The 25,405-nt window shown below is 38.3% G+C and overlaps 1 protein-coding gene across 6 annotated transcripts in view; it reads left to right on the forward strand.

Moving 5' to 3' along the window:
• The window catches only part of ZNF385B (zinc finger protein 385B), a 167,720-nt gene extending 146,506 nt beyond the window's left edge, over positions 1–21,214 (forward strand). For all 6 annotated transcript variants that reach the window (XM_050339970.1, XM_050339969.1, XM_050339971.1 and 3 more), the window contains 4 exons: positions 15,460–15,705; positions 16,774–16,952; positions 18,047–18,148; positions 19,749–21,214. In XM_050339970.1, coding sequence (XP_050195927.1) covers positions 15,460–15,705; positions 16,774–16,952; positions 18,047–18,148; positions 19,749–19,967 — 746 coding nt within the window. In that variant the 3' untranslated portion in view covers positions 19,968–21,214. The remainder of the gene's footprint in view (positions 1–15,459; positions 15,706–16,773; positions 16,953–18,046; positions 18,149–19,748) is intronic.
• Positions 21,215–25,405: the final 4,191 nt, after the last annotated feature.

Below are 25,405 nucleotides of genomic sequence, written 5' to 3' on the forward strand. Positions count from 1 at the left end.
AGTTTATGGGGTTGAGCTCTGTGAAACATCAGGGAAGTTTCTAGCAGCTTCTCACAGAAGCCACCCCTGTAGCCCTCCCACTACCAAAGCTTAGCCACGCAAAGTCAGTACAGTGGCAAAGATTCTTCTGCCTCCTTGTGGAAGCCCAAGATTTTCAGGATGGCTACACAGGAGTATATGTGTATATATATGGCATTGCTTTAGAAAAGGGCAGGGCTAATAACCAGTATACATAGAATATTTAAAGTGTGGTTTAAACATAGCTCTAAAAATGCAATAGAAGATGGTGTCTGTGATTCCAGGTTAGCATAGTCTAGGTGCTTGCAGTGATGAGTCCTTTAGGAATGCATATGATAATAAATGGATTGAAATACCACTGTTTACTTATCAAGCAAAGAGGAATTCTTTGATCATACTTCCAAATCAAAATAAATAGTTCAGAAATGAAGCAGACAGATGATGTGGTACCACCTTTTTTGCATTTTACTTTGATATGAAAATCAGGACATAACTGTAACTGTTTTAAACTACTCAAGAGTCAAAACCATATTTCAGACTGTAAAAGGGGGAGTTTTTCTTCTGTCTTAGATACATTCACTGAATACTCTATGTGCCTTGTGTCTGTTTGTGAAATGATAGGTATGGGCATTTCAAGTTCAGTCCTTGTTCAAAGAAGAGCAGAAGGCTCTGCTTCTTGTGACTTAGTAGGTACAGATAGACCCTTTGGATGCTCTCCCATTTTTGTTCAGCTGATACAGGAACAGGCAGCATTACCCTCCTAAGGCCAAATGCTAGAGTCTGTTTCAAGTCCTGACCCTTCATGCTACTGCTTTGTTCTGTAGCTCTCTCCCAAGGCAGCTCAACAAGCAGTGCACAGGGTCATGGTGATGATATTTCATCATATGAGCAGTCCTATCCTCATCTACTGTGTGTGGCAAGGATGGCAGGAAAGGGATGGGACTGGGAGTTTTTTGCTGGTTTCTTGATCCTAAGCAGGTCCTGTAGGAGTTATTCCAGTCCTTACAGCTGCATAACTAAAGCTAACTGCAGGTTGTTCTGAGGAACACTGCTGTGCTGGAGTGTGGTACAACATCTGACACTGAGTGAGTTTGATTTGAAAGAGCTGGTGAGCTCATGGTTTGAAAATAACCAAGAGACATGGACAGACCTGACAAATGCCACTTGATGTCATGTAGACATACGGTAATTAGTTGGCCCATTAGGCAGGAGTGGCAACTCCAAGCTTTAGCAGACTTAGAAAACTTGATCTTGAGGTCTTGTCTGTGGGTTTTAGTTCATCAAGGGCTTTCTGTGGATGTTTTGACAACAAAACTGAGTGGGTTTTCCTTTTATTAGTAATGTAGCGTGCAGCATGTTGAATCACATTTGTTCAGGAAGTGTATGATGGGTCAGATTTCTCCAGCATCCCACTTGTTGATGCTGTTTATTCATCAACTACCAATGAGGTGTAATGTCCCAGGGAAGGGCTCAGTTTGTATTTCACAAGTCCACTGTCAGGACACTCCCTTAGTCATCTTGCTTTCATGGCTTATTTTGAAAAGCTTTCTGCCAGTTCTTAAGTTCTAAACTTTTCCATATGCATCCCTTTAGTTAGAGTAATCCCAAGAATGATACCAGATCTCTTAACAAAATCCCTTTTCACCTTAACATTTGTTTCCATTTATCACCTTGTTTTCCACTTATTTTGAAGGAATGGCTTGTTTACATAGTTCTAATAAAATGTTTTTTAGATAATCATTCAGAAGTAGCTAGGAGCCAGAGACAGACAGCTTCCACAGCTAGCCTGTGGTCTTATCTGTTCTGGGAAATTCTAGGTTATTTGTCATATAGATGCCATTATAATTACCTCAAAATTTAGTTTCTAAGGCAATTATTCTTCTATTTTTTTGTTCTATGTAGTGTACCAAAGTCCTCCAGACGTCAAAGTATGTTGTGACAAAGGCGTCAGTTTTGAGGGTGGGGCAGGGATAGGGAGAGGCTCTAGGAGAGGAACATGTCAAGGAGGTGTTTGGTTTGCTATACCCAGTGTCAGTGTGCCCTGTTTAGAGGTTGTGTCTTATGCCCTTCAAAGATGCTTGTGCTCAGGTCTAGCCTTCATCAAAAGCTACTGATGAACCTCATCAGTTCTTCACATTTCTGCTTACATAAAGAATTCTGCTGAAGTTCTACTCTATAAAATAACCATGCATCTGTGTTTATGTGTATTCAGATAGTGCCTTCTAAGCACAGGTATATTTCTGTTAGATAAAGGTATTAGTTTACGGTCAACTAAGTAGTAAATTCAATCTGAGTCAGCCACCACAGAGAGTCGTTTCAAGGGCATTTTTCATTGCATGCTCTGAGGATGGTAAGTTTTGTTCCTTTTTCATTCAGTATTTAACAGCCATATGAAGATCACTCTGTATTGCTGGCTGTTGAAACTCTGCCCCCAAAATAGAGGTAAAGGCACAGTATAGGGTTTGCTGCTTGATCATAGTTTCTTTATAGTTGATAATATAAAATATGATTAATAAATGCTCATAAATTCACCACAGGTACACTATTTGCAAGTATCATATGTGTATTTACATCCATGGCACATGTAATGCCTGTATTTGATTTAACAGTAAATAGCTTCTGGGCATTTTCTGGTAGGTAGTTTCAGCAGCTGTTTCAGAAAGTTGCTGTTTGGTTTATACCCATAAGATGAAAGGTTAGCCAAAAGAAAAATTAGCAAGTCAAAGTCTACTAACAGGGAATCATTATAATAGGTTGGATCTTTAAACACTTTCTTCCCTGTCAGTCTTACTGTTGATACTTTTGAAAAGGGGATATTCAAGATTCATCTTTCCATGTCTAAATGGAAGAGCAGTCATACTACACATTTTGGTGCTGATAAACTCCAGGAGCTCCTGGAAATCTTTAGTCTGTCTATAATAATGCTAACAAGCACATTTCAAATTCTGCACCTCTACTGCAAGCTGGTGATAGGTGCCATTAACTGAAGAATAAACTCTGCAGCTGACACAATTACACTGATGAGCTATTGCAATTCCTGTTCAAATTGGAAAAGGTCAGTCTTTTCTCTCTTCAGTTATTATATCAATCAGAAATGTATGCAAGCAGGATTTTGTTTTAAAGGAGTGGTAAGCTTTTCCTTTCCTGCTGTAAAGTAAACATAAGCTTTGGATCAAAATACATTGTATGATGAAGTAAGACTCTTTTGAATGCCTGTGCATTCATGTGTCCTGTATCATTAAAACTATATACCTCTATTACTTTTACTTATTCACGTTTTCAGAACTTGAGTCTCATAGCATTTTTTTATTATCATCCTTAAAATTCTACAAAGTTTTTTCCTTTTTCAGGGGAGAGGTAAAGATTAGGTATTCGGCCAAGTAAGATGCCCTTAGCTACTGGGTTTTGGGTTTGTTTGTTTGTTTGTTTTTTAGCTAGAGGTATGTGGTCATTTAAAGAATCCATTTATATACATTGAATCTTTCAGCACCTCTTTTATATTGTGAAATCAGGCATCTCTTTTTCTTGTTGGTTCTGTTAGTGATACTGAATGTCCAAAGAGGATTTCTTTAATAGGATGATGATGATGATGGAATGATAATAAGATGAATACGAAATAACAAAAATTACTAGCGAATGTATGTATGTATATTTCCAAAGAGGACATAATACCAAAGAGGTGGCACTATCAGAACTAGTGTATATCACATCATTCTTTACTCATCACTGTCTTTAAAACATAAGGGTTCTTGAGTCTTTAGGTAAGGAAATAGCAAAGGGGAGAAAATGAGACAAAAAAGAAACATCTGGCAAAAAAAGAGTTGAGGCTGTGAAATACCAATATCACCTATCTGCTTTGCAGTTTTCTATTAAGAAGGAAGATGATACAAAAGTATTCTAAAAAGTGAGGGTTATGTAATGACATTTTGTAAAAATTGCAAATGAGAGAAATAAAATATACCCTTTTATCACCTTTAGATAGTTATTATTATTATGATTATTATTATTATATAGTTATTATTATATAATAATTATATTATATATTATATTATAATATATAATTATATATAATTATATATATAATTATATATTATAATAATTATATAATATTATATTATATTATATAATAATTATATTATTATTATATAGTTATTATATTATGATGAATGACAGTATTATTTGCATAAGAAACATTTACTTTGAGAACCAAACTGTAGTTTTGTTTTTAGATGAGTAAGAAAGTCAGATCAATGGAAATGCTCTTCACTTATGTAGGACTGAAATTAGCCCTTTAAATCAACTAGAATGGAAATTTACCTGAAAAGACATTTGCTGGTTCTGTTGATTTTTTTTTTTTTTTTTAACAAGCCTGAGAGAGATAGCTTTATCTGTACTTAATACTTTTACAAAACCCGTTAAAGCAACTTATTGCTAAAGAAATAAGGCAATTTTTCTCAGGCCAGACATGTATTTTCCATTGTTACCAGATAATAAATAATAGGATTTTGGTGATTACTCATACAATTGGTAGTTGACTAAAGTTTTGTCTAAGTCCAGTTGTGCCAAACTTAAAGGCTGTGTTGAGTCTGCAAAAATTACATTTTCTCCTTTTCTCAGATCCTGCAGGTGAATTTAGTGTCCAAATGTAAGAGAATAAGCTGGCCCAATGCTGTTGCTTTAGGATGCTTTGATTTTGCCCCTAAAAGGGACATATATTCTATTTTTTTACCTTTTTAGGGAGAATATTGTGGTGGGTTGACCTTGGCTGGAAGCCAGGTACCCACCGAAGCTGCTCTATCATTTGCCTCCTCCTGGACAGAGGAGAGAAAATACAGCAAAAGACTCCTGAGTTGAGATAAGGACAGGGAGAAACCACTCACAGATTGTTGTCACAGACAAAACAAACTTGACTTGGGGAAGTTAATTGAATTTAATATCAATCAGATCAGAGTAGGATAATTAGAAATAAAACCAAATCTTAAAAAAACCTTCCCCCACACACACACCCTCCTGGGCTTGACTTTACTTCCTTTTCTCTACCTCCTCCCTCCCAGCAGTGAAGGCAGAAATGTCCCACATTTTCTGTAGTATAAAAATTATTTATACAAATATTAGGCTACTCATTATTTCCTTATTACTTGTTTTCAAGGAGAGTGAAAATATTTTGGTGTTTGTTAGACAAGTCATATTTGAAATGCAATTTATTTGTCAAATCTTGAGGGCATGACTGAATACTCACAGTCCTCGGGCAAACCTTCTACAGAAGTTGGGAAGAATGCACAGTTATGGATGCCATTTAACTGAAATGAAGATGAGTGTTTCATAGCTGACTTCAGTGGCAGTTCTGCGTGGGCAAGTATTGAGTAAGTAGTTCAGCCCATGAGAATGTACTTGCCTACAGTTTGTCAGTTCTCCTTGATTCTTTTATTCAGGGACCCATAAATTTTGTTTTGATTTCCAACGCACTTCAGCATCTGTGGGTAGAGTTTTAAGATTCTCGTTTTGTACAAGCAGCAAGTGAAATGTATTTCTAGTAATGTATTTCAGATTCATAAGTGGACGAGCCAATGTTATTTTTATAGTTGAGAAGATGAACCAAGACTACATAGAAGTGAAGGATGTCTGGGCAAAATACAGCATGTTTGTTGAAAGTTATTTTTCTAAGCATTCCTACATTATTAAAAAGTTTAAAAAACAATGCAATAGTATAGAAAGTTTGCATTCTAGGACCTCTAAAAAATGTGGCAGAATCTGGAATGGGAGTATAAAATACTTTCAATACAATAGATGTCTGGTGTCAGAAAGAGATAAGTTTATAGTTAGTAAAAAATATTTTCTTTTACTCATAGGAGAGTCACATTTTTTAATAACAGATCTTATACTGCATTTCAAGCTTGGCCTACACTGTATTATAATTTTCCAACTTGGAGATTTTCCCATTTCAGCTAAAACAGACTGGCATAGCTCAGAAAAGATGAAAGTAAATTTGCCTAGCTATACAGCAACAGGACCCAGGAAGACTAAGCTTTTGGATGTTTTCACTTTATGGATACTCTTTAAATTAGCATTCACACATGCTAGCTGTGTTTTAGATCCACCTTGTTTTCAATTGCCAGCACCGTAGTGCTACTGATCTTGATGAGTTTTATGAACAAACTTCTAGTGAGAGTTTTCTCAACCTATCAACGTGTCAGTGAGAAAGTAGATATTGGCACTATACACTAGGAAATTGCTCTGTGATGGTGTTTGAAAACAAGTTGGATTTTCTCTGGTACTAACATGCTGCATTCGCCATAGTTACCTGTTCACCCTATTAGGTCTAAAAACAGGGGTGGGAGAAGGGGGAGGAAGGAGCAGAGAAGTTGGGACTTGAGATAGTCTCTTTTCAGATGAGGAAAAGACAGGTATGATAGAACCTACATTCTGTAAAAAATCATTGTAGACAAGCAGGTGACATGGAGACACTACACATATTGCCTTCAGTGAGTGTTAGAAGTTAGGTTGTTTTCTCCAGACATACTACACACACTCCTGCATTTTGGTTAACAGTGCAGAATCAACCCTTCCTGCTTTTGCAGAGAGAAATTGCATTGTGTTGAAATATTAAAGAAGAGGCTTTTTGAAATGTGAATGCCCTTTGTTGATACATAACAAATTTTGCACAGTTATTTTGCTATATGCTTTTTATGTGCGTACCAGAATACCTTTTTTTCTTTTTTTTTTCTTTTTTCTTTTTTTTCTTCCACCCTGGTGAGTGCATACAGATTTTTCTTGATCTCGGTCTGTAAAACAGATCTAAAATGCCAGCCAGCCAACCTAAACCAATCCCCTAAGAATCTCCAACTGTGCAAGGAATTGATTAAAAATCATAGGCAATACAGCAGAATCATCTCAGACACTCTGGTAATCGGAGCAGGAGGCATTCTCAGTTCAGGAAGGTGTACAAATAGGTACAGAAATAGATTTTGCAGGGCGGAGTTTCACACTTGCAAAACTGTGTGTACTTCTGAATATTTTCTAATTCTCATCAGTCCACTTTCATAAAAATTAAAACCATTCAAAAGTGCAAACCTTTGTAACATTACATCTTTAGTCTGATCAGTTACAAATATTTTTGTACTCTGAAGATAAAACACAACTTCCTTTGTCAGTGTCTTTGGTACACCAAATCAGAAATAAAATACCTAAGAAATTGTTAACATCGCTGCTGTACCACAGCCATACCAGCAATACTTCTAAGGTGAAAAAAGATAACTTTGGCTCAGTCTGTTGAAGAGTAATGATGCAGTTAATCAAAAAATCAGTCTAGCTACTGAGTTCACCTAATATTGCACAAGCATTTCCTGATGTAGCTTCAGTATCTTGAGAAAACATGTTGTAGCTTATTTCGGGGCACATTTGTGTTTGAGATGAAAAGCTTTATATTTATAGCTTCCATTTGTTTCTCATCTTTGTATAGAGAGAAAATTAGTTCTCTTTAGAATGTGACAAACAGATTTATTTCATTATGTAAAACTTAGCTGTTTTTCACACAGCCTGAAGAAAAAACATTTTACAAAAACTAAAGGTATCCAAAGGGTTAATAGATACACTGTGCTGTCTGATTTGAATGTAGGTTTGCAGTGGAATTTTTCTAGAACAGAGCCCTACGGGTTTTTCAGCCTCATTTCTCAGTAGACTGCACAACTGGTGATAAAGTAGGTATTTTGTCTGACAGCCATTAGAGTCTCATTATTCAGCAAATGTGGAGATAAAACAAAAAAGACTTTAGAGTACCTTATCAAAGTTAGCTAACTCTCTCTTAATGAGTGTCAAAAAATAACCTAGTGCTCTTTGTTGTTTGTTTTGTTGGAGTTTTTTTGAGTGATGCTGAGATGCAGGCCAAAGTACTTACAAATGCTGTAAAGGTTGTGACCATTAATGACTTAATTGCTCTCCTGCTATTGTCTTTATGGCATATATTACTCATAGTGTTCTTCTTCATAAGAAGAAAAAGTGTGTGTGCACTTTATTCCTCTATAGCAGTGCAAACCAGAATAAGATAAGACTTTCTGTGAAGAACAGTGTTTTGAAACTTGCTTTTCTTACTGGAGCTACTGTCTGACTTTCTATTCAATAACTTTTCTGCTAATACATTGAAGGAGGCCCTACTTATTGATCATTTTCTCCCTCCACATCTTATTTCAGGGCAAAGAGATGTACAGTAGCTATTGTTTCCAGTATAATGACTCGAGGAGGTTCTCTATCCCCAGACCTGTGTCACAGGGTAGATCCTAAGATTTGGTTGGGCAGTACTATAAGTACAGTGTGACTAAATAAGTTTTCCTGATCTTGATTTTATTTTGGTTTGGTTTCCTAATGTCTCCCTTAATTACATTCAACCAGGTTTGTAACCTCTTTGACTGTGATCTCTCTACTTTCAATGTTTTTGTTTTGAATGCTGCAAATTTTGTTACAATATTTCTGTGGTACAGGTAAAGCTACTGATTTTTGCTCTCTGCATATTCATGTCCTTCCCTTTCAAAGCTCTTCATACCTTTGTATGTCTTCTGTAATATATTTCAAAATGCTGTCTTGCACCTACCACCCATCAGCCATTGAAAACAGCCTCCAAAACAGTTTTCTGCTTTTCCTGGGCATATTTGTGAAGAGTTCTCTGCAATTAGCCACCAAACTTCCTTCTGTTATTCTCAACTCTGAAAATTTCTCTTTCACTGAAAGACAAAAACAGGAAAAACCTTGTGAGAAGTTTGACTGCCACACTAATAATTAATCCCTGTCTATCTGCAGCTGACATCTCTGCTCTTAAACTGAACATCACTTGGTCTGGGGACCACCCCTTGTTTTGTGTGCAGAAAGCTTAGAACAGAGAGGTCAAACACTAGATTTAAGTAATATCAAGTAACTCGCCTCTCTTCAGCATGATCAGTGGGCATATTTTATAAAGAAGTGCAGGAAAAAGAATGTAGTGGGAAATGTCACTTTTTAGATTTGTGTCAAATGTGCCAAGCACTTAAAATGTTAAATTTAAACTGAGAATTTTATTTTTCAATAGACACACTTTTACTTTGTGTTCGTTGATGCCAGTTTAGGTACAGTTTTTAGCTATTTTAGCTACAGAAATACAGCAAAATTTCTTGGATTGTCTGTGACTGTAATTAATGCAACTGATTTATCTTTGCTACACAGTTGATCAGGGAAAAGAGCACGTAATACAATAGGCTGGCAATCTCATTGCTTTCCTTGTCCTATTCTGTAACCACTGTGGGCTTCAAAGCTTGTTTAATGCAGCCCAGTATTCACAGGCATATTTGGAGTTGTTGAAATTATAGGGAGAACTTGAAAATCTGTTTTACTCAATACAGCTTTACCAGTTTGGGAGATATGTTTGCTTTACTCTCTAAAATCAACACTTCAAACCAATAGTAGGTCCCTGTAGCACAACTTATGTGAACTCAAGGCTATCATAAGACAATCTTCGCACCACACTTTCAATATCCCATAAGTAAAACATGAATTTCTCCTTTCAGAAATCGCTTTTGATTTTAGTTACCATAGGAAGTGACATAGTCAGAAGTTAATTGAAAGTGTTCAGAATCATCAGGTTGCCCATGTTTTTATAAACTTGTCCTTTCAGTAGTGATGTGGTATTGTAACATATCAGCATAAACGAGGCTGATTGAAACAAAGGCTTTTCACCTAACTGTGCATTGTTTCTGCTCACCAGTTGTATAACCTTGATAACCATGCAGTGATTGAGTTACACAGTAAATTATTTTGTTGCTGTGTTTCCCTAGCACAGCAACAAAATTATGTGGCTGGTTTATATTGGAAATTGCACTGAAAATTGCATGGTTCTTTCCTTCCTGTTTTTCAAGAAGAAAAGAGGCACAAGTGTTTACTATTTCCTTGCCTCTGTGACAGAGAATAATAAATATCTTACTGCCAAAAATAATTTGTCTTTTCTAACTTGGCAATATGTTCTGTGAGCAGGTAAAAGAAATATAAAACCAGATTTCTATATCTACGATGGCAAATGAGCGGATCTCTCAAAAGAGCCTCAGTGTAGGGTCGTAGAGCAGCCATGGCCACTTTGCAGTATCTGTGCTGCCCTTTTGCTGTACTTTGTGTACAGCTGCCATTCAGTGCCTGAAGCTGAGGGATGTGGAAAAGGACCTGGCACAAGGAAAGGTGGGAAGCTGAAGCCTGACGGGGGGGTGGTGATAAGCACGGCATGGTCTCTTCCTGGTGGGGGCCTCCTCGTTGCAGTCAGTGCTATGCTGTGCAGCTCTTCTCTCTCCCAGGGTCCTTTACTGTCTGCATGCTCAGCGTTCAGCACCAGTCGTGGACAATAGCCCCAGTTTCTGGTGGAGAAGAGAAGCAGGCAGGTGCAAAGTTACACTTTTCATCACATGCAGACACACAATATTTTCAGTAATTGAAATGTTATTTCTTCTGTTATTGTTAGAGTAAGAGCAAGTTTATTTATTTATTATATACTGGCAGAAAATTCACATGACAGTTTTGTAAGGGTTATTAGGATCATAACCGGACTTGTCTATCTCACACTGGCCTTTTTAGCCATCAGCACGCTTGTAGCAAGCGTGGGTAGAGCCCTTCTCAAATCTTTGTTTGCGAAGCCTAGCCATGAATTAGGATCATAACAGAACTTCATATCTAAAAGATTTTAGAATATGTATTGGAAAGGGCTCTTGCAAGTGTCTCATGTATACCTAATCTTTTAATTTCAACTGCTATTTCAACAAGCTGTTGTGGAACAGAAGTTTATTGCAAAGCTGTTATGTGTGTGATCAGTGGTAACTGTGCAGATAGGCATGTTGTGGAGTGTTTGTAACAATGGATATTATTGATACAGAAAAACTGGTTCCATTGACATTCTGGATTTATTAATGAGATTTAGAATTCTCTTTGTTTTTTATTTTTATCAAGAATGTAAATTCTGAGTTAAGGATCTGAATTATAAGTAAATTTTTGTTGAAAATAGCATGTATGATATCATCATGAAGTCCAAATTAGAACTTCTTCCTAACAGTCACCAAAATCATCACTCTCACTCACAAAGTCTGTTTCCTAGCTATAGAAATCAATGCCTATAGGCACGTTTTAGTACAGTACAAGATCATTGTAAAATATATATTTATAACATGCAAATATATATGTTATGAAATTGTAAACATTTCACACAAATCACAAAGTGAAATAAGTGCACTCTGTTAAAGGTGCCTTATGAACCAAACTGCTTAATGAAATGGTTAGTGAGATCAGAAAATATATATTTACTTTCTTCATGGCTTGCATTGATCACTAGACTATGAGCTGGAGCAGAGTGCTCATATTCAGTTTTTTACCAGGAAAGGAAATAACTGAATAGAGGAGGTGGAGGTTGAGTGTCAGAGGGAAGAAGTTTTACAGTAACATTTTTGCCCCTTTTTGGCCTAGGCAGTAGAGCACCTTCACTTAGCTGGACTAGGAGTTCAGCATTAATAGGTAGGTCCTATGGATTGTGCCATAGCAACTGCAGTGAGACTCATGTGACCCGCAGAGTTTGGTAAGTCAGTCCAAGCTGGTCCTCTGTTGGGAGGTAGAACTTGTAGATTCAAACCTGTCAGGTGTTATCCTGCAGTGTCCTGACCTTGGTACATATAGTCAAAGTGGCTGATCAGATTGAATTTTAACATGGAGCTGACAAAAGCATGAGTCAAACAAGCAGAAATACATGAAAACAACTTCAAAGCAGAATTAAAACAATGTAATGGGTGACAAAAGCATGATATTACTGAGCCCAAAGCAATACTTAATTAGCTTGCTTTAGTTTTTTTCCCTGGGCTCTACTTCAAAATAAATTCAGGCTTCAGTAAGAACCTGAATCATCAATTTACTCTTCTGGAATCTTGAAGAAAAGGAAGACTTAATTTAAAGACGGGAATTTAAGACAGATGAAATATGGCTTTTTAAAATGGAAAAGGAACATAGATACAGTGCAATGGTACAAATTAGATTTTAAATTAACTTCTTGCACATGAGTTTTTATGTGAGCATTTCAACCTGACCTGATGCAGATTGTATCACAGCTACTGCTTTCAGGGAAGAGCTGGTATTGCTGTGGTCTCATGCTTCCAGCTGTGTTCGTGGAGCAGTAGCTGCTGTGTGAGTGGTTCGGGGCAGGATGGACGCACGTCTGCACTCATTTGGCCTCCGGCTCTGTTGGTCTCAGCCTAGGTGGAGATCAGAGAAAGTTTGAGCCTATTCTCAATAATACTTACCTTCAGAAATAGCAAGAGGACTATAATCCTACAGCTTTATTTCACCATCCACATGTATTTTATAAGGTGATTATCATTTGGAAATATGGCATGCAGCCATTAACAGTTACATTTTTTGATTTCTGAGTGCAGATCTTATTTGTTAGCTCTGTGCTATAAGTAGAAAAAAGGAGAATAATATACATGCAATTTGCATTTCCTGTGCTTTGCACGATTGAATACTTGGCATTTCTGTCTCACACATAAAACTGTAAGTAATGGTGTTTTGAATTCTGTGGATTGAAAACAATAAGCTGTTATCAAAAGCCCATTTGGAGAAGTGCAATTTTCTGATTTTAGAAGCCAGGAAAACCCAGTTCTGGCCCCACTGCAGTGACAAATATGCACTTAGCTCTGTGTACTTTCTGTGGGAGTTAAACTGTATAATAACCTTACAATTATGATCTTTGAAGATGTTCTGCATTAAACATTTAGAATGGTGGAAGGAAACATTAATTCATAGAGGGGCGTATGTCTCTCCTTATACATCCCCATCGATGAAGAGCTTATTTGCTTCAGGAAGCTTTCCAAATGAAAGAGTTATTATGTGAACTGAGGTTCTTTCCAAAAGCTGTGATACTGGCAGAATTGAGCCCAGCTGGATGCTGGTAACTTATCTCTAGTTTTCTGGAAGTTTCTTGTTAGTTTGTTACACATTGTATTATAAATAGTGACAACACTGTAAATCCATGGAATATAAAACTCTGCATACTACCTCAGCTGGTGGACAGCTAGATGAGAAGTGAAATCTGTGATTTCTCAATCAGCTATTAAATTCAACATTGGAAAACCATCAGTCCGTGATGGTAATTGGTGGCCTGCGTAAAATAGATCTTCTTCCATGTCTCTTGGGATCTCACTCTGCAGACACTTGATGGCAAAACAAAGAAAAAAAATCTGCTCACTCTCGTTGTGGTCAGTGAGAACAGTGCGGGCAGGGTCTGAGGGCAGGAGTGTGAGCGTGCACTCACTGCACGAGGGTGTCTCTCAGGCCAGGAGTCCACCCCACACCCATCAGCTGCTGTTCCTGCTGCCCCCTGCCACCCACTCTCTCACTCACTGCAGGAGATGACTTCTACCTCTAGGAGGTGTTTCAAAAGCACCCAATTTTTATGCTTACATTAAAAAAAATATTTGGGAAACAACATAAAAATCCGGACCCAGACTAGAAGTGTAGTTAGTATATATTGGTATACAACTTGCTGTTCTGCAGGTGTATTTTTCTTTTAAGGCCTGAAATGCAAAATACTGAGGAATGTTCCTCTATTCCACTCAGGTTCACGTATATCCTGGTGTTATGCCTTTTGCAGTCTGGCATAACATGGCATATACAACAACAACAACAAGAAGTCTATTTTTCTGTAATGTGAATTTGCAAGTGGAAACTGTTCAGTGTGTTTCATTTGTAGATATTAGCACCTCTGAGAATTTTCCATATTGAAAACTCTTTAATTTAGAATGCTAGCAACTGCTATTTATTAAAACTGTATTTTATGAAGACTCATAGGTCATATAAAGTGTTCTAGTTTTTTGCAGATGTGACTTATTACTGTAGAGACTCTAAAATTGAATAGCCTATGAAGTACAATTTAACATCAGTTTCTTTTATCATGCTTTATTAATCAAAATACCTTCAGAATCTGGTTTTAACATTAACTTGGTCCTAATAGTAGTCTTTGTACTTGACCGTTTTCAGTGTTTAGTACTGTCCATATTGTGTAATTTCAAAGTATTTTTATTGCTATTTTAAAAAATAATACTTGTTTTATTGGAATTTTCTTTCTCCTCATTTATACCAATCTAAAATTGATTTACTACAATGCTCTCCTGGGAAATATGCCAATAGCTATGGGGTTTAGTTTCAGGATGGCTGTTCGTAGATCATACACGCTCTCAAGTGTTTGTTTGAGTGGGTACAGTCCTGTTTTCAGTCTTCTTGATAGCAGCATTGGCCTGATACACAGAATAATGTTAAAACAGAGTCTGGTAGCTGTAAACATAAAGTGCAAGGGTCCATGTTTAAAAATAAATGCCCAAAACAGAACCTAGTTTTTCAAGTCAGTTTAATTCTATTTAAAACTACGCCAGGCATTTCAAATGGGATATAAATAGTTTTTAAGAGGTTGCTCTTATGTCGATGATGTACTTGCTTAGATAATAAAGTTTGATTCCTATTGTTCAGAGTGACAACTCAATCATTTCTCATGTCCGTTTTGTCAGTGTTGCTCATACCAGCACCAGTGCACTGTCCTCCCTCCCATCCCATGTTTTTTATAGGTGGAGCTTGTTTTACTGCTGGCAGCTAATACAGCTTGTGGTCACAAGGCCTGCAGTTGAATAGCTTAAAATGCAATGAGCTCTTGTAGGCAGCACGTAAGCAGGGAGCATTTGAATACTGGCTCTGGCACAAAATTCCTCTTTAGGCACAGTTGGGGCATTTAATCTCTTGCTTTGTGATTGCCATCTGCAAAATGAAGTAATACCTGCCTGTCTCATAGGAGCACAGATGATTGACTCATGCTTGTGAAGTGATACAGGAATGCATTGAATGTACATGAAGCCGTCTGATCGACAGATATATGGGGAATTGTTCTTGGAAAAAACTATAAATATTAGCAGCCATATTCACATGTGCCATGTAGTTACCATAATCAACTCCTTAACTGAAATGAGGGATATCATATGTCAAAATGGTGTGGGAGCCTTTCAGTGTCCTCCTGGTGACTTTGAGAAACTTGAGCCCTTCAAAAGGCAAATATATAGTTTTTGAGAAATATGTTTGTAATTCCCAGTGCAAAGCCTTGCACATTTTCCTGAGTGCTGTCCAGTCCCTAAGCCTGTCTGCCTTTAGGCTTTCTTGGGCTTCTTTCAACCGGCAATACCTGCAGCATAACAGCAACAACAGTGGCATGAATTTTTTTAAGTCATTAGTATTCACTGGTGACCTTAAAAACAGGAAAATCACCCCTTTGTCAAATTACACGAAGGGGCTGCTCTCTTTCATAAAATGAAATTAATTAGGCCCCTGTTGTATTAGGTTCACTAAACCCATAGGACTATTACTGTATGATTTTTTTGTGTGTGGTATATTTTTACATATGTATTTTCCTTCTTTTAGAAGATAAAGGGAAAGCAAAGCCCAATAGTGCAAGTCAGCAGTCCAATACAGAAGCGAGTACTTTTCTTCCCAAATCTGGAGTGGCAGCAGTGGCACCTCTAGCACCTGCCTCATCCACCAAGAGCACAAATGGAGCTGCTGACACAGCTACTGAGTCAGAAGAGGAAAAAGCCAAAAAACTACTTTACTGTTCATTATGCAAAGTGGCTGTGAATTCCCTTTCACAACTAGAAGCCCACAATACAGGTGAGTATCCATATGGTCCAAGTCAGTTGTGTGTGAAAATTTTTAAAATTCAGTGTAACAAGCTGGTAGCCACACTTCACTGAAGAATCTCTTCGTTAAAACTTACAATGTCAAATTACAAAACCAGTTTTGTTAATGACCATTTCATGTGTGGCGTTTGATACTCTATTAAAGCACTCTCTAATGTTTTTGACTGTCTTTCATGTAGTCTATAAGTTTTTAGTTAACAAAATCCTTACAGTTTATGTTACCTAAGCAGATTCCATCACACCTTCCCAGTGAGGATCATAGTATGATCGTAGCGGTTTCTGTAAGGCTGAGGTTTCTAAAATGTCTGTTCTCCCTCTCTTTCATATTTCATCTCACTATCACTGATATCTGTTATTTTGCTGGTACAACTTATAGTAATTATTGTTCTTTTATATTTTTGATAGTTTTAGGATGGGCTCATTAGATTTCCTAGATATCCTAGAATCTTCTGATGATTGAAGATTAGATATGCTCCCTTTCATAGGCCACAAGCAGCAATCCCTAATGTGCTCTGTCTGCTGTCTGTTCATGGTGTGCTGGTGCTGTAAAACTTGTTAACAAACCATTGAACCTGGCTTTACAGCTGTAATCCATTCTTGAAATGGACAAAGCAGCCATTTCTTCCAAATCAGAGGATATTTATTGAAGTATTACTGTTCCTAGGTGCGTTTTGAGCGATTGCTGTGGTTCCTGTCCCACTCTTGGCTAATACCCTTTTTTTGTGATTCACCAGCTATATGGATTGTGGCAGAACAATAAGCAGCAAGCACTTTGGCCATGCAGTCACACACTGCCCCCAAACAGCAAGGCAGTGGTCCAGTATGTCTGTTGTTCCCTTTTTGCACAAACCCTTCTGGCTTGCATTTAGATCATGGAAGTGGGAATTACTCTGAGCAAAACCAGAGTGATAATTATTCCCAATCTGTGGTGATTTTAACCATTCTGTCTTGAAGATAAATGTATTACAAAGTCCCGAGGCTGATGGATGTGTTTTTATGCTGCTGATGGTGAGCTCACCTGCATCTCCTTGCCCATTAGGCTCCAAGCACAAGACCATGGTCGAGGCTCGGAACGGTGCTGGTCCCATCAAGTCTTACCCTAGGCCTGGATCCCGGCTGAAGGTGCAGAATGGCAGTAAAGGGTCAGGACTGCAGAACAAGACGTTTCATTGTGAAATCTGTGATGTCCATGTTAATTCAGAAATTCAACTTAAACAGGTAATTTGCATGTATCTGGAGCTCCTTTGCTGGTTTTAGCTGTATTGCAGTATTGTAGATGGGATGTAGGGTGAAGATGTTTTGGTCAATACTAAGTGAACTTACTGTTTCTTATCTATCATCTCACAACTATTTCTAAATAGCTCATCATAGGTCAAATTCAGATAATTGTTTCAGCTGGGAAAATGGTCTTGACTGTCATGAAACAGAGGTGTCAGTATCAATGAATAACATAGGAGATCTCATTTAAAAATTTGCTGTAGTTCCAGAGAGATGTGAACTTTAGTCTCCCACATATAAGAAATTCTGAGTTGAGATTCCCTGAATTCTTCCTTCAGTACTGTTTCAGTCTACTGGAATAATTTTTAATGCTATGTGAGAAGGAAAATGTGACTCAAATCTGTTGGTTTGGGACCGTCAACAGCAGGGTAATACTATAGATGTGTCTGAATTGTGTAGAACAATGTTATCATTAACAGTGTAGCTGTATGAACATGCAGCTCTTCTCTGTCTGAGTCAGTTAGCCCTGGGTTCAGAGCTGTGCCCATACAGACATAGTGTTGCTGATACCCAAATGGGAATCTCTAACTGGATGGTGCTGGGCTGTGTGGATGTGTCCTCTCATTCCCTGTTATTTTAGTTAGTTCTAAGATAACATTAAATTACATGGTGTAGACATATCCCTGGGTAGTGGTTCTTCCTTCAGCTAATATTGAATTATTTATGCAACTGAACAGCAGGAGCAGGATGGAAATTTACCTCCTACTTCTGAATATCCCTGTGACCTACTGCTTACAGCTCTGCCTGATTTGAAGCTCCTCAAGTGGAAAAAGGAGAGACTGACAAAAGTACCGATAATTTGCAGAGTCTGTCTTGGATCACAAAATACGCTGTATTTGATTAGTTTCTGATTCTCTATTTGATGTGCTTCAAATTGTTATGTTTAATTTAGCAAAACTCATCTTTGCTCTCTCTAAAGAACCTACTTTATCTTACAAACAGGGGCTTGGGCATATCCTGCTGATAAATCAATTTCAAACTCAAAACCAAGAAATGTTTAAACAGCTAATTAAATGTGAGGATATTTATTTCAGCACATTTCCAGCCGAAGGCATAAGGACAGAGTTGCAGGAAAGCCTATGAAACCAAAATATAGTCCTTACAACAAACTGCAGCGCAACCCAAGTATTTTAGCAGTAAGTATTTTTATTTCTCCTCACTGTCTGTGTAAATTTGTGACCTTGGGGACTCCCACCGCACAGAGACAGGAACATGACAGACCTGACGCTTCCGCAGCCTCTCTTCCCCCGCAGGCTGAGTCTGCAGAGGGATCAGATTTGAAGATAGTTATGTATTCTGTCTGCCCAGGCAAAGGTATGCAGACAGCAGTGTGAGTGTTATTTACTGCTAGGAAGAAGGGAATAATCAGTGAAATGGGGAATGAACCGTGTACCCTGTGGAAAGGTATCAGCTCTGCTGGGCTAGTGCACTTCTTGAAAGCAGCAATGGATATACTCTGTCTTTCTGCACACCTGAGATAACTCAGTTTTGATGGATGCAGTCAGGGAAAAGGATATAGGATGTTAAAATACAAAAATACTAAAGCTCTTCCTCTTCATGCAGCAAAACAGAGTGCTGTGTGGATGTATTAGTGGGTGCAAAAGAGTCATCAGGTGTTTAGGAGAATTGATTGCCTGTCTGTATGTTCAGGCTGTGTCTGTCACTGGCTATCAAAACACCTGTCCTGTCTCTGTGTCCCTAGCCAATCCCTTTCACACTCGCCTGCATTTCCAGGAATCCCACAAGCTGGTTCTGCCAGTCAAGCTGCAGCCAGGGTTCAGGCTGGCTTTAGCACAGCACAGTTTGTACGTTTATTTGCTCGTGGAGCAGCCTGTACTTTATTCATTAGAGAAAAGTGCTTGCCGCCTATGGCACAAAAACAATTTATAGGTCGGGAAGAGAGAGATGCAGATGTATGTGTGCAAGAGGAATCATATGAAAAGCTTTTAAAAGCTGAAATATTAATATGTCTTTGTAATTGTGTAGAGGCAAATGAAAATACTGCAGGCTCTCTAAGTCTCTCCATTCAATAGGTTCTGCACATGCTAATCTTCACTTGTGTAATACATCATTTTATAATCTATTGCATAAGAAGAGACCACCAGTTATAAGGGAAGGACATGAGCATCTTTGCCCCCACAAACATTTGATTATGGTACAAGCCATTTTCAGTGAGACCACAGTGTATATATTTCTGTTTATCTGTTTCACCACAAGCACTAGGTCATAAACTGAGTAATAATTATTTCAGGAAAAATTCTTTATGGTACTGATCTTAAAAAATATTTCTACTTTGCATAGAGCAGGTCTGCAGTGTCAGGTGAAAAGCTGACTGGATTAATACCAGCTTCCCATCTTGACCACTCTACTTTTCTGTAATTCATTTTTGCAAGTGGAAAATATGACTTTTGATATTGAAGTCTCAATCATCTTTTTTTTTAATCTTTCATGCACAGTTATAATTCATATAAAGTTGTTCACTTGCAAATTATGTTTCCTTCTAAACATGCGACTGTCTCTAGACTCACGAGATCTGTGTATCTTTAAATACAGGGTTTGGTTTCTTTAATTGCCTTGGGAGTAAGAGGACAATGTAGGTAGCATTTCTAAGGAGCTGACATGAGGCTTCTGTGAAAAACCACAACATGCTCTATCAGAGTTCACTTTTCCCCTCACATAAAAGTAGGCATGGGGAGAACTGTATTTGCATTGCCTTTTGTGTGTGTTTTATTCCAGGCAAAACTTGCATTCCAGAAGGACATGATTAAGCCGCTGGCACCTGCTTTCCTCTCATCTCCTCTTGCTGCAGCTGCAGCTGTTTCATCAGCTCTGTCCCTTCCTCCCCGGCCCTCTGCATCCCTGTTCCAGGCACCAGCAATACCACCAGCTCTCCTGAGGCCAGCCCATGGGCCCATCCGGGCGACACCTGCCTCCATACTTTTTGCACCATACTAATTTATTGATACAAAAGAGAGATAACTATGGCCAGTACAAAGGGTAAAAGGAAAGCAGCAAAGGGGTCGAGATTTTAAAATGTGTTTCTCTTTTGCAATGCCATCCAGAAGGACACCTCATCCAAGCACATCATAAAATCCATCATTGATGGCAGTGCATTTTTGAGTCTAGACAACTCTCCTAGTCTCTCTCTGTCTTTATTTTTTTAATCAAAATAGTGTGATTTGCTTGAAAACTAAATTGCTCATAACATTTATACCATTAAAGATTCATGCATCTATTCATTTTTTCCTTTTTTTTTTTTTTTTTAAATGTATATGATGCACCTTGGAATCAAGGAACGTAAAATATTTTCCTGACAGACTTGAAAACTAGGGTCTTCCTCACTCACACCTATGTAAATACTTCTCTGAAAACCAATGGGTTACAATCTAATGTGGAAAAAAGGTAGATGAACAAAATGCTAGATCATGGATAACATCTCAAAAAAGAATTGCATCCATTTTTTCCATGTGTTCTTGTTGACAGGGATTGTGTGCTGTCCTAGGCCCCAGTACTGGTGTACCTTGTGTAGTATTAAAGATGTATCACGTCTGATTTTAAGATTTTTAGTTTCTGTGCAAATGTTTGAAAGCAATGCAGTGCTAAAGCTTTTAATTATTTCTTTTGTGTCACACTTGATTTAGAGAAATCAAAAATAGAAAGCCATATAACATAGAGTTAAGATTACTACTTGTTTGCTACTTTCATTTAACTTATTTTTGTTGTTTCCTCACTGGTGTTGCTAATCAATGTTTAAAGAGAAAAAAAAAGCTTTTCAATTGCACATTGCCACAGCTCATATACATTGTTCAAGAAGACAATGGATCCATGCATTTGTACGTAAATATCCTTTTTTCTTCATTTCTAACTAGTTTCCTTTGTAACGATGCTGCATAACATTGTGGCTCCCTAATGCAATAATGTACAGAACATAAAATATTTATAATTGATCATATTCTCTGTTTACTGAATATGTTGCAGTAATACCCCACCTATCTTCTTACCTCCCCAACCCTTTTATAAAGGTGAATCAGTACACAGTGCTCAGACTGAAGTAATTACGTGATAATGGGGACAACAGGTGGAAGAAAGAAAAATAAGAAGAGAATTAACTTTTAGAGCATCTTTATCAGCAATCCATAATAGTAAAATGTCTGTGTATTTTTTTAAATGTACCTTTTCAATAAAATAATAAGAAAACTCTACATGCTTATTGTGTTTATTAATTGGTACAGAAAAAAAAGTCTGAAACAAATTTGGCTAAAGGAGCCTTCAGGAGCAGACAAAGCATAGCAGTTGCAATAAAATATAATTACAGAACCTGTGTTTGCTTCCCTTGTGTTTTAGTGTCTTTTCCTCACTACAGCCTATAATAACATTTACTGGGGCTTTTTTGCAGCAAGACTGTAAACATTCACCACATCAGAGATTTGGAGGAAGACGCAGCAGAGACCAGGTATGTGATTATGGTTTTATTATTGCACTACCAAAATGCTACACCACAGTTATGCTGTCACTAATGGAGGTTAAGGATTAACTTTAAAACCAGCCTTGGCATATCTGAGATTGGAAGCAGGTCACTTTAGAGCCAGGTCTTGCTCTGTAGCATGGGCAGAGTAAGTAGCTGGTTGATGCAGCAGCAGGCTTTTAAAGGGAGGTGTTTGGGGAAGCTTTGAAATGATCTTTTTTTATTGCTGAAAAGCTTGATCTATTCTTTAAAAGCCTTTTCTTTGTTAATACAAAGTGAAAAGTAAAGAGTACAAAAGACTCAACTGTAAGGCTATTAGGGTTAATACAAAGCCAACAGGGCCGTTAGAAATCCACAAAGGCCAAGGAAAATAACTTCAGAAACCTTATAATAGAGATTTTACTGATCAACATATACCTCGTAGCTTATTAAAGACCATTTTCTGCAAGTGTAATTCTGCTCAATTACTGCTATTCTGTGGAGCTGTCAACAAGGATAATTTGCTGGAGAATCATCTACCACGGGGCAGGTAAGGGAGTCCAGGCTTTTGCCATCCTCTGGGACAGCAGCTACCTTTGTATTAAACTTGTGGACTGTGAGAATTACCACATGTAGTATGGGTAGACACTCTGCTATGTGCATCTGTTTGTGTCTGATTTTGTAGGAAGTCAGATTCAACTGCTCTACTACCTTCAGAGGAGTTAATTCCATGAGAAGCCTGTTTCTGTCCAACATGAGCAAGTTTTACAGAACTGTGTATTTTAGCTGGTTACTCAGGAAACTAGAGTTGTCCATGTGTTGCCTGCTTTTTATAACCTACAGTTGATTAAGAGAAATTTCAAGCAATTGCAAGTTTCTGCAATCGAAAGTGTTCCTATATAATATACAGAAAACCTGTACTAAGGAGGGGATCAGCCAGGGGTGTGTAGGTTTCTTGGACAGCTGATTATTTCAAGGAGCATCTTGCCATTGAGAAATATTTCGGTCAGTAAGGGTGAAAGAATGTATGATGTCAGTCAGCAATGAAGAGAATTAATCTGTGAAATACAAGGAGCTAAAAGACTCTGATTATGAGCCAAGAAAGAGTCATGTTAAGATTCATATTCAAGCGTCTTTGAACTCTTGGCTGTGCTGACTTACATTTTGTGTACTGTAACTCTGTTTGCCACCAAAGTTTTGTTTGCAACATGCAGGACTGGGCATTTGAGATGATAATTACAGGATAAATGGCAAACCCTCTCATTTTAAAAAGAACTTTACATGAGAAAGAGTATTTCTATCATACACAAAGGCTATCAGCTGTGGTTTTTTTAATGTTAGGATATTATCTCCTGAGGTGTTACATCATTACAGACATCTGGCTGTGAAATTCATGCATTTGCTGTAACAGAGTACTGAAATACAATTATTTACGATGTTAGCCTTTTGAATAAAGATACCAAATGTGCAAACTACTAAGGTAATAAGTTTAAAATGACAGGATCACATCTTCTTGTATGTGTATTGTTTTAGGTCTGTTCACTGCACTGTGAGCTGCAAGTTGTTCCCGTATGAGAAGTCAGAAGCTGTAAGGACATTGTATTGGTCAGGGATTATCACCTGGCACTGCCATCTTTCTGTAGCAGAAAAAGGATCCAGACCAGATCACACATCAGCAGGAACTTTCTGCTGGTACATGTGACTGGATCATGGTCCCTGTATTGCAAAAGATTTTCGTAAAGGGTTATCAAACAGAGATGTGGTCCATTAGTCTGTACAGGTTAATTATTTGTATACATTGCTTCGTTAAAGGTAATAGCAATAGGATCTTCTATGACCATTGGATACTAGAATACTAGTGTGTCTGCCTCTCCTTTCTGCAGGTCAAAATCATAATGAAACCCTTCCCTCTAGTTTTGGTCAGATAGCAGAAGGAAGAAGACAGGAGCTAGCACGCACATTGCCCAGTTGACATCACCACTTGAAATCCTTCAATAATGTTACACTGGGTCCATCTACTGATAAACTAATAGACAGTTCCTTTAAGAAAGAGAATTTTTCATTTAAAAAGAAAGGTATCTTATTTTATTTCCTTAAAATGTGAACTTGAACTATAAATTTTGTGCCCAGGAAAGTTTTGCAGAAGCATTTGTCACATTTGTTTAAAAAAAAAAAAAATAGAGCATGGTTGTTTTAAACTCTGCAGAAATTGTTTCACTGTCTTTATGAATTTGACAATAACCCACTGAACCTTAATGTAGTATCTTTTGAACCTTTCACCTTGAGTAGGTGAGGTACTGAACTATTTATTATGCTTGGTTGGACATTAAATCACCACAACTGTCACCTTCTGGTGACAATAGTCATGATGATTTTCTTAGTATGCCTAGTACGTTTTTTAAATGTGGGGTTTTTTTCCTTAGCATTCTTGTTTCAAGTGCCAACTTCAGCATTCTTAAGTATTTATTGGAATGACTGGCATTTCAGGTAAAGCTTTTGTTTGTTTGTTTTTCTAGAATTCTTGTATATGATAATGTTTTATTACTAAAGTGACATTTTAGAGATGTTTCTATTTCATTTAATTTCATATCTGTATTTATGTGTATTGATAGAGTACTGTGCTGGATGTCTACTGAATGCCAGAAGTGGAAGAGGCCAAACTAAGGCTGTTGCCTTTTAAAGGCTGCAGCTGAGGGAGGTATCCCAGGACAGGGAAAAGGACCATCTTCCAAAATGTCAACAATGGGACCTGGGCACATGAAAACAAGTAAGTGTCTGGGATTGACCAACATAAGTTTACAAAAGGCAAAAAAATGTCTGAGTGCCCCAGGCATAACCTCTCTGCCAGGAGGGGCCTGTCTGCACAGCCAAGGGGAGCGGGGTGCCCTGAGGCTGGCTTTGGGAAAGCTTCCGACACCGGCTCTCCTAGAATCCCGGCAGGCAAAGGTGTGCAGCGTAGTCTGGGTGGGTGGCTATAAAGTGGTTGTAGGAGTTCCTGGGTCACCAAGCTCCAAGCACTGGGCAGCCAGCCAAGGACTGTCCTTGGGGCCAGTGACACCAAACACACTCCCTGGTGACCTGTGCAGCGGGGCAGAGAGTCCTTGGGAAGGAGGGTAACATTGCCCTCTGGATGGACCTTGGCAAGCTGGAGACCTGGTTTGAGGGGAACCTTATGGGACTCAAGTGCCAGGAAGGAGCTGGTGAAGGAACCCCCCTTGCAGTATGGCCAGACACCAGCGAGCAGCTCTGTGGGAAAGGGTCCGGGCAGACGGGGGGCTTACAGAGTTTGTGGTGGACAGATGGAGCACAAGTCTGCAGTGCACCCTCATGGCAGCAGAACTGAGCTGAGTACGGTGCTGTGTTAGCAGAACCACAGGTAGCAGGTTAAGGAACATATAAACCCACTTTGAGGGTCTGCACCTGGAGGAACGTGTCCTGCTTGGGCCTCCGGCACAAGAGAAACAGTGACAAATTGGAGCAAGTCTGGGAGAAGGCCAAGACGGGGCCAGGAAACCAGCACAGTGTGTTCAGGAAAGTGAAGTGGGTGTGTTGAGCCCAGAGAAGTCTGTGGCAATTCCAGCCACTGTCCTCAAGTGTCTGATCTGGGGTCACAGGGAAGAGAAGTAAATGTTTCTCAGAGAAGCACCATGAGGGGATGAGAGGAGGCAGGCAGAAGCTGCAGGAAGAATATTCTGACTGTACATAAGAGAAAAAGTAATAGTGGGTAATCCCTGGAGCAAGTTGCACAGAAAGGTTATTGCAATAACCACCTTGTGGAAGCTCTTAGATGGGGCTAGGTGAGCAACCCAGTCCAAATGCTTTGAGCAGTAGGCTGGACTAGGTGGCCTCCAGAAGACCTGTCATCTTAAATGAGTCAATAATTCTAAAAGATAACAAGGTCTTCTGCTGAAAAATCAAAAGTAATCATTGTGCTACAGGGTAATTAGCA

This window comes from Myiozetetes cayanensis, unplaced genomic scaffold (assembly GCF_022539395.1).
Source record: "Myiozetetes cayanensis isolate MyiCay16 unplaced genomic scaffold, myiCay2020 scf9, whole genome shotgun sequence".
NCBI lineage: Eukaryota > Metazoa > Chordata > Aves > Passeriformes > Tyrannidae > Myiozetetes > Myiozetetes cayanensis.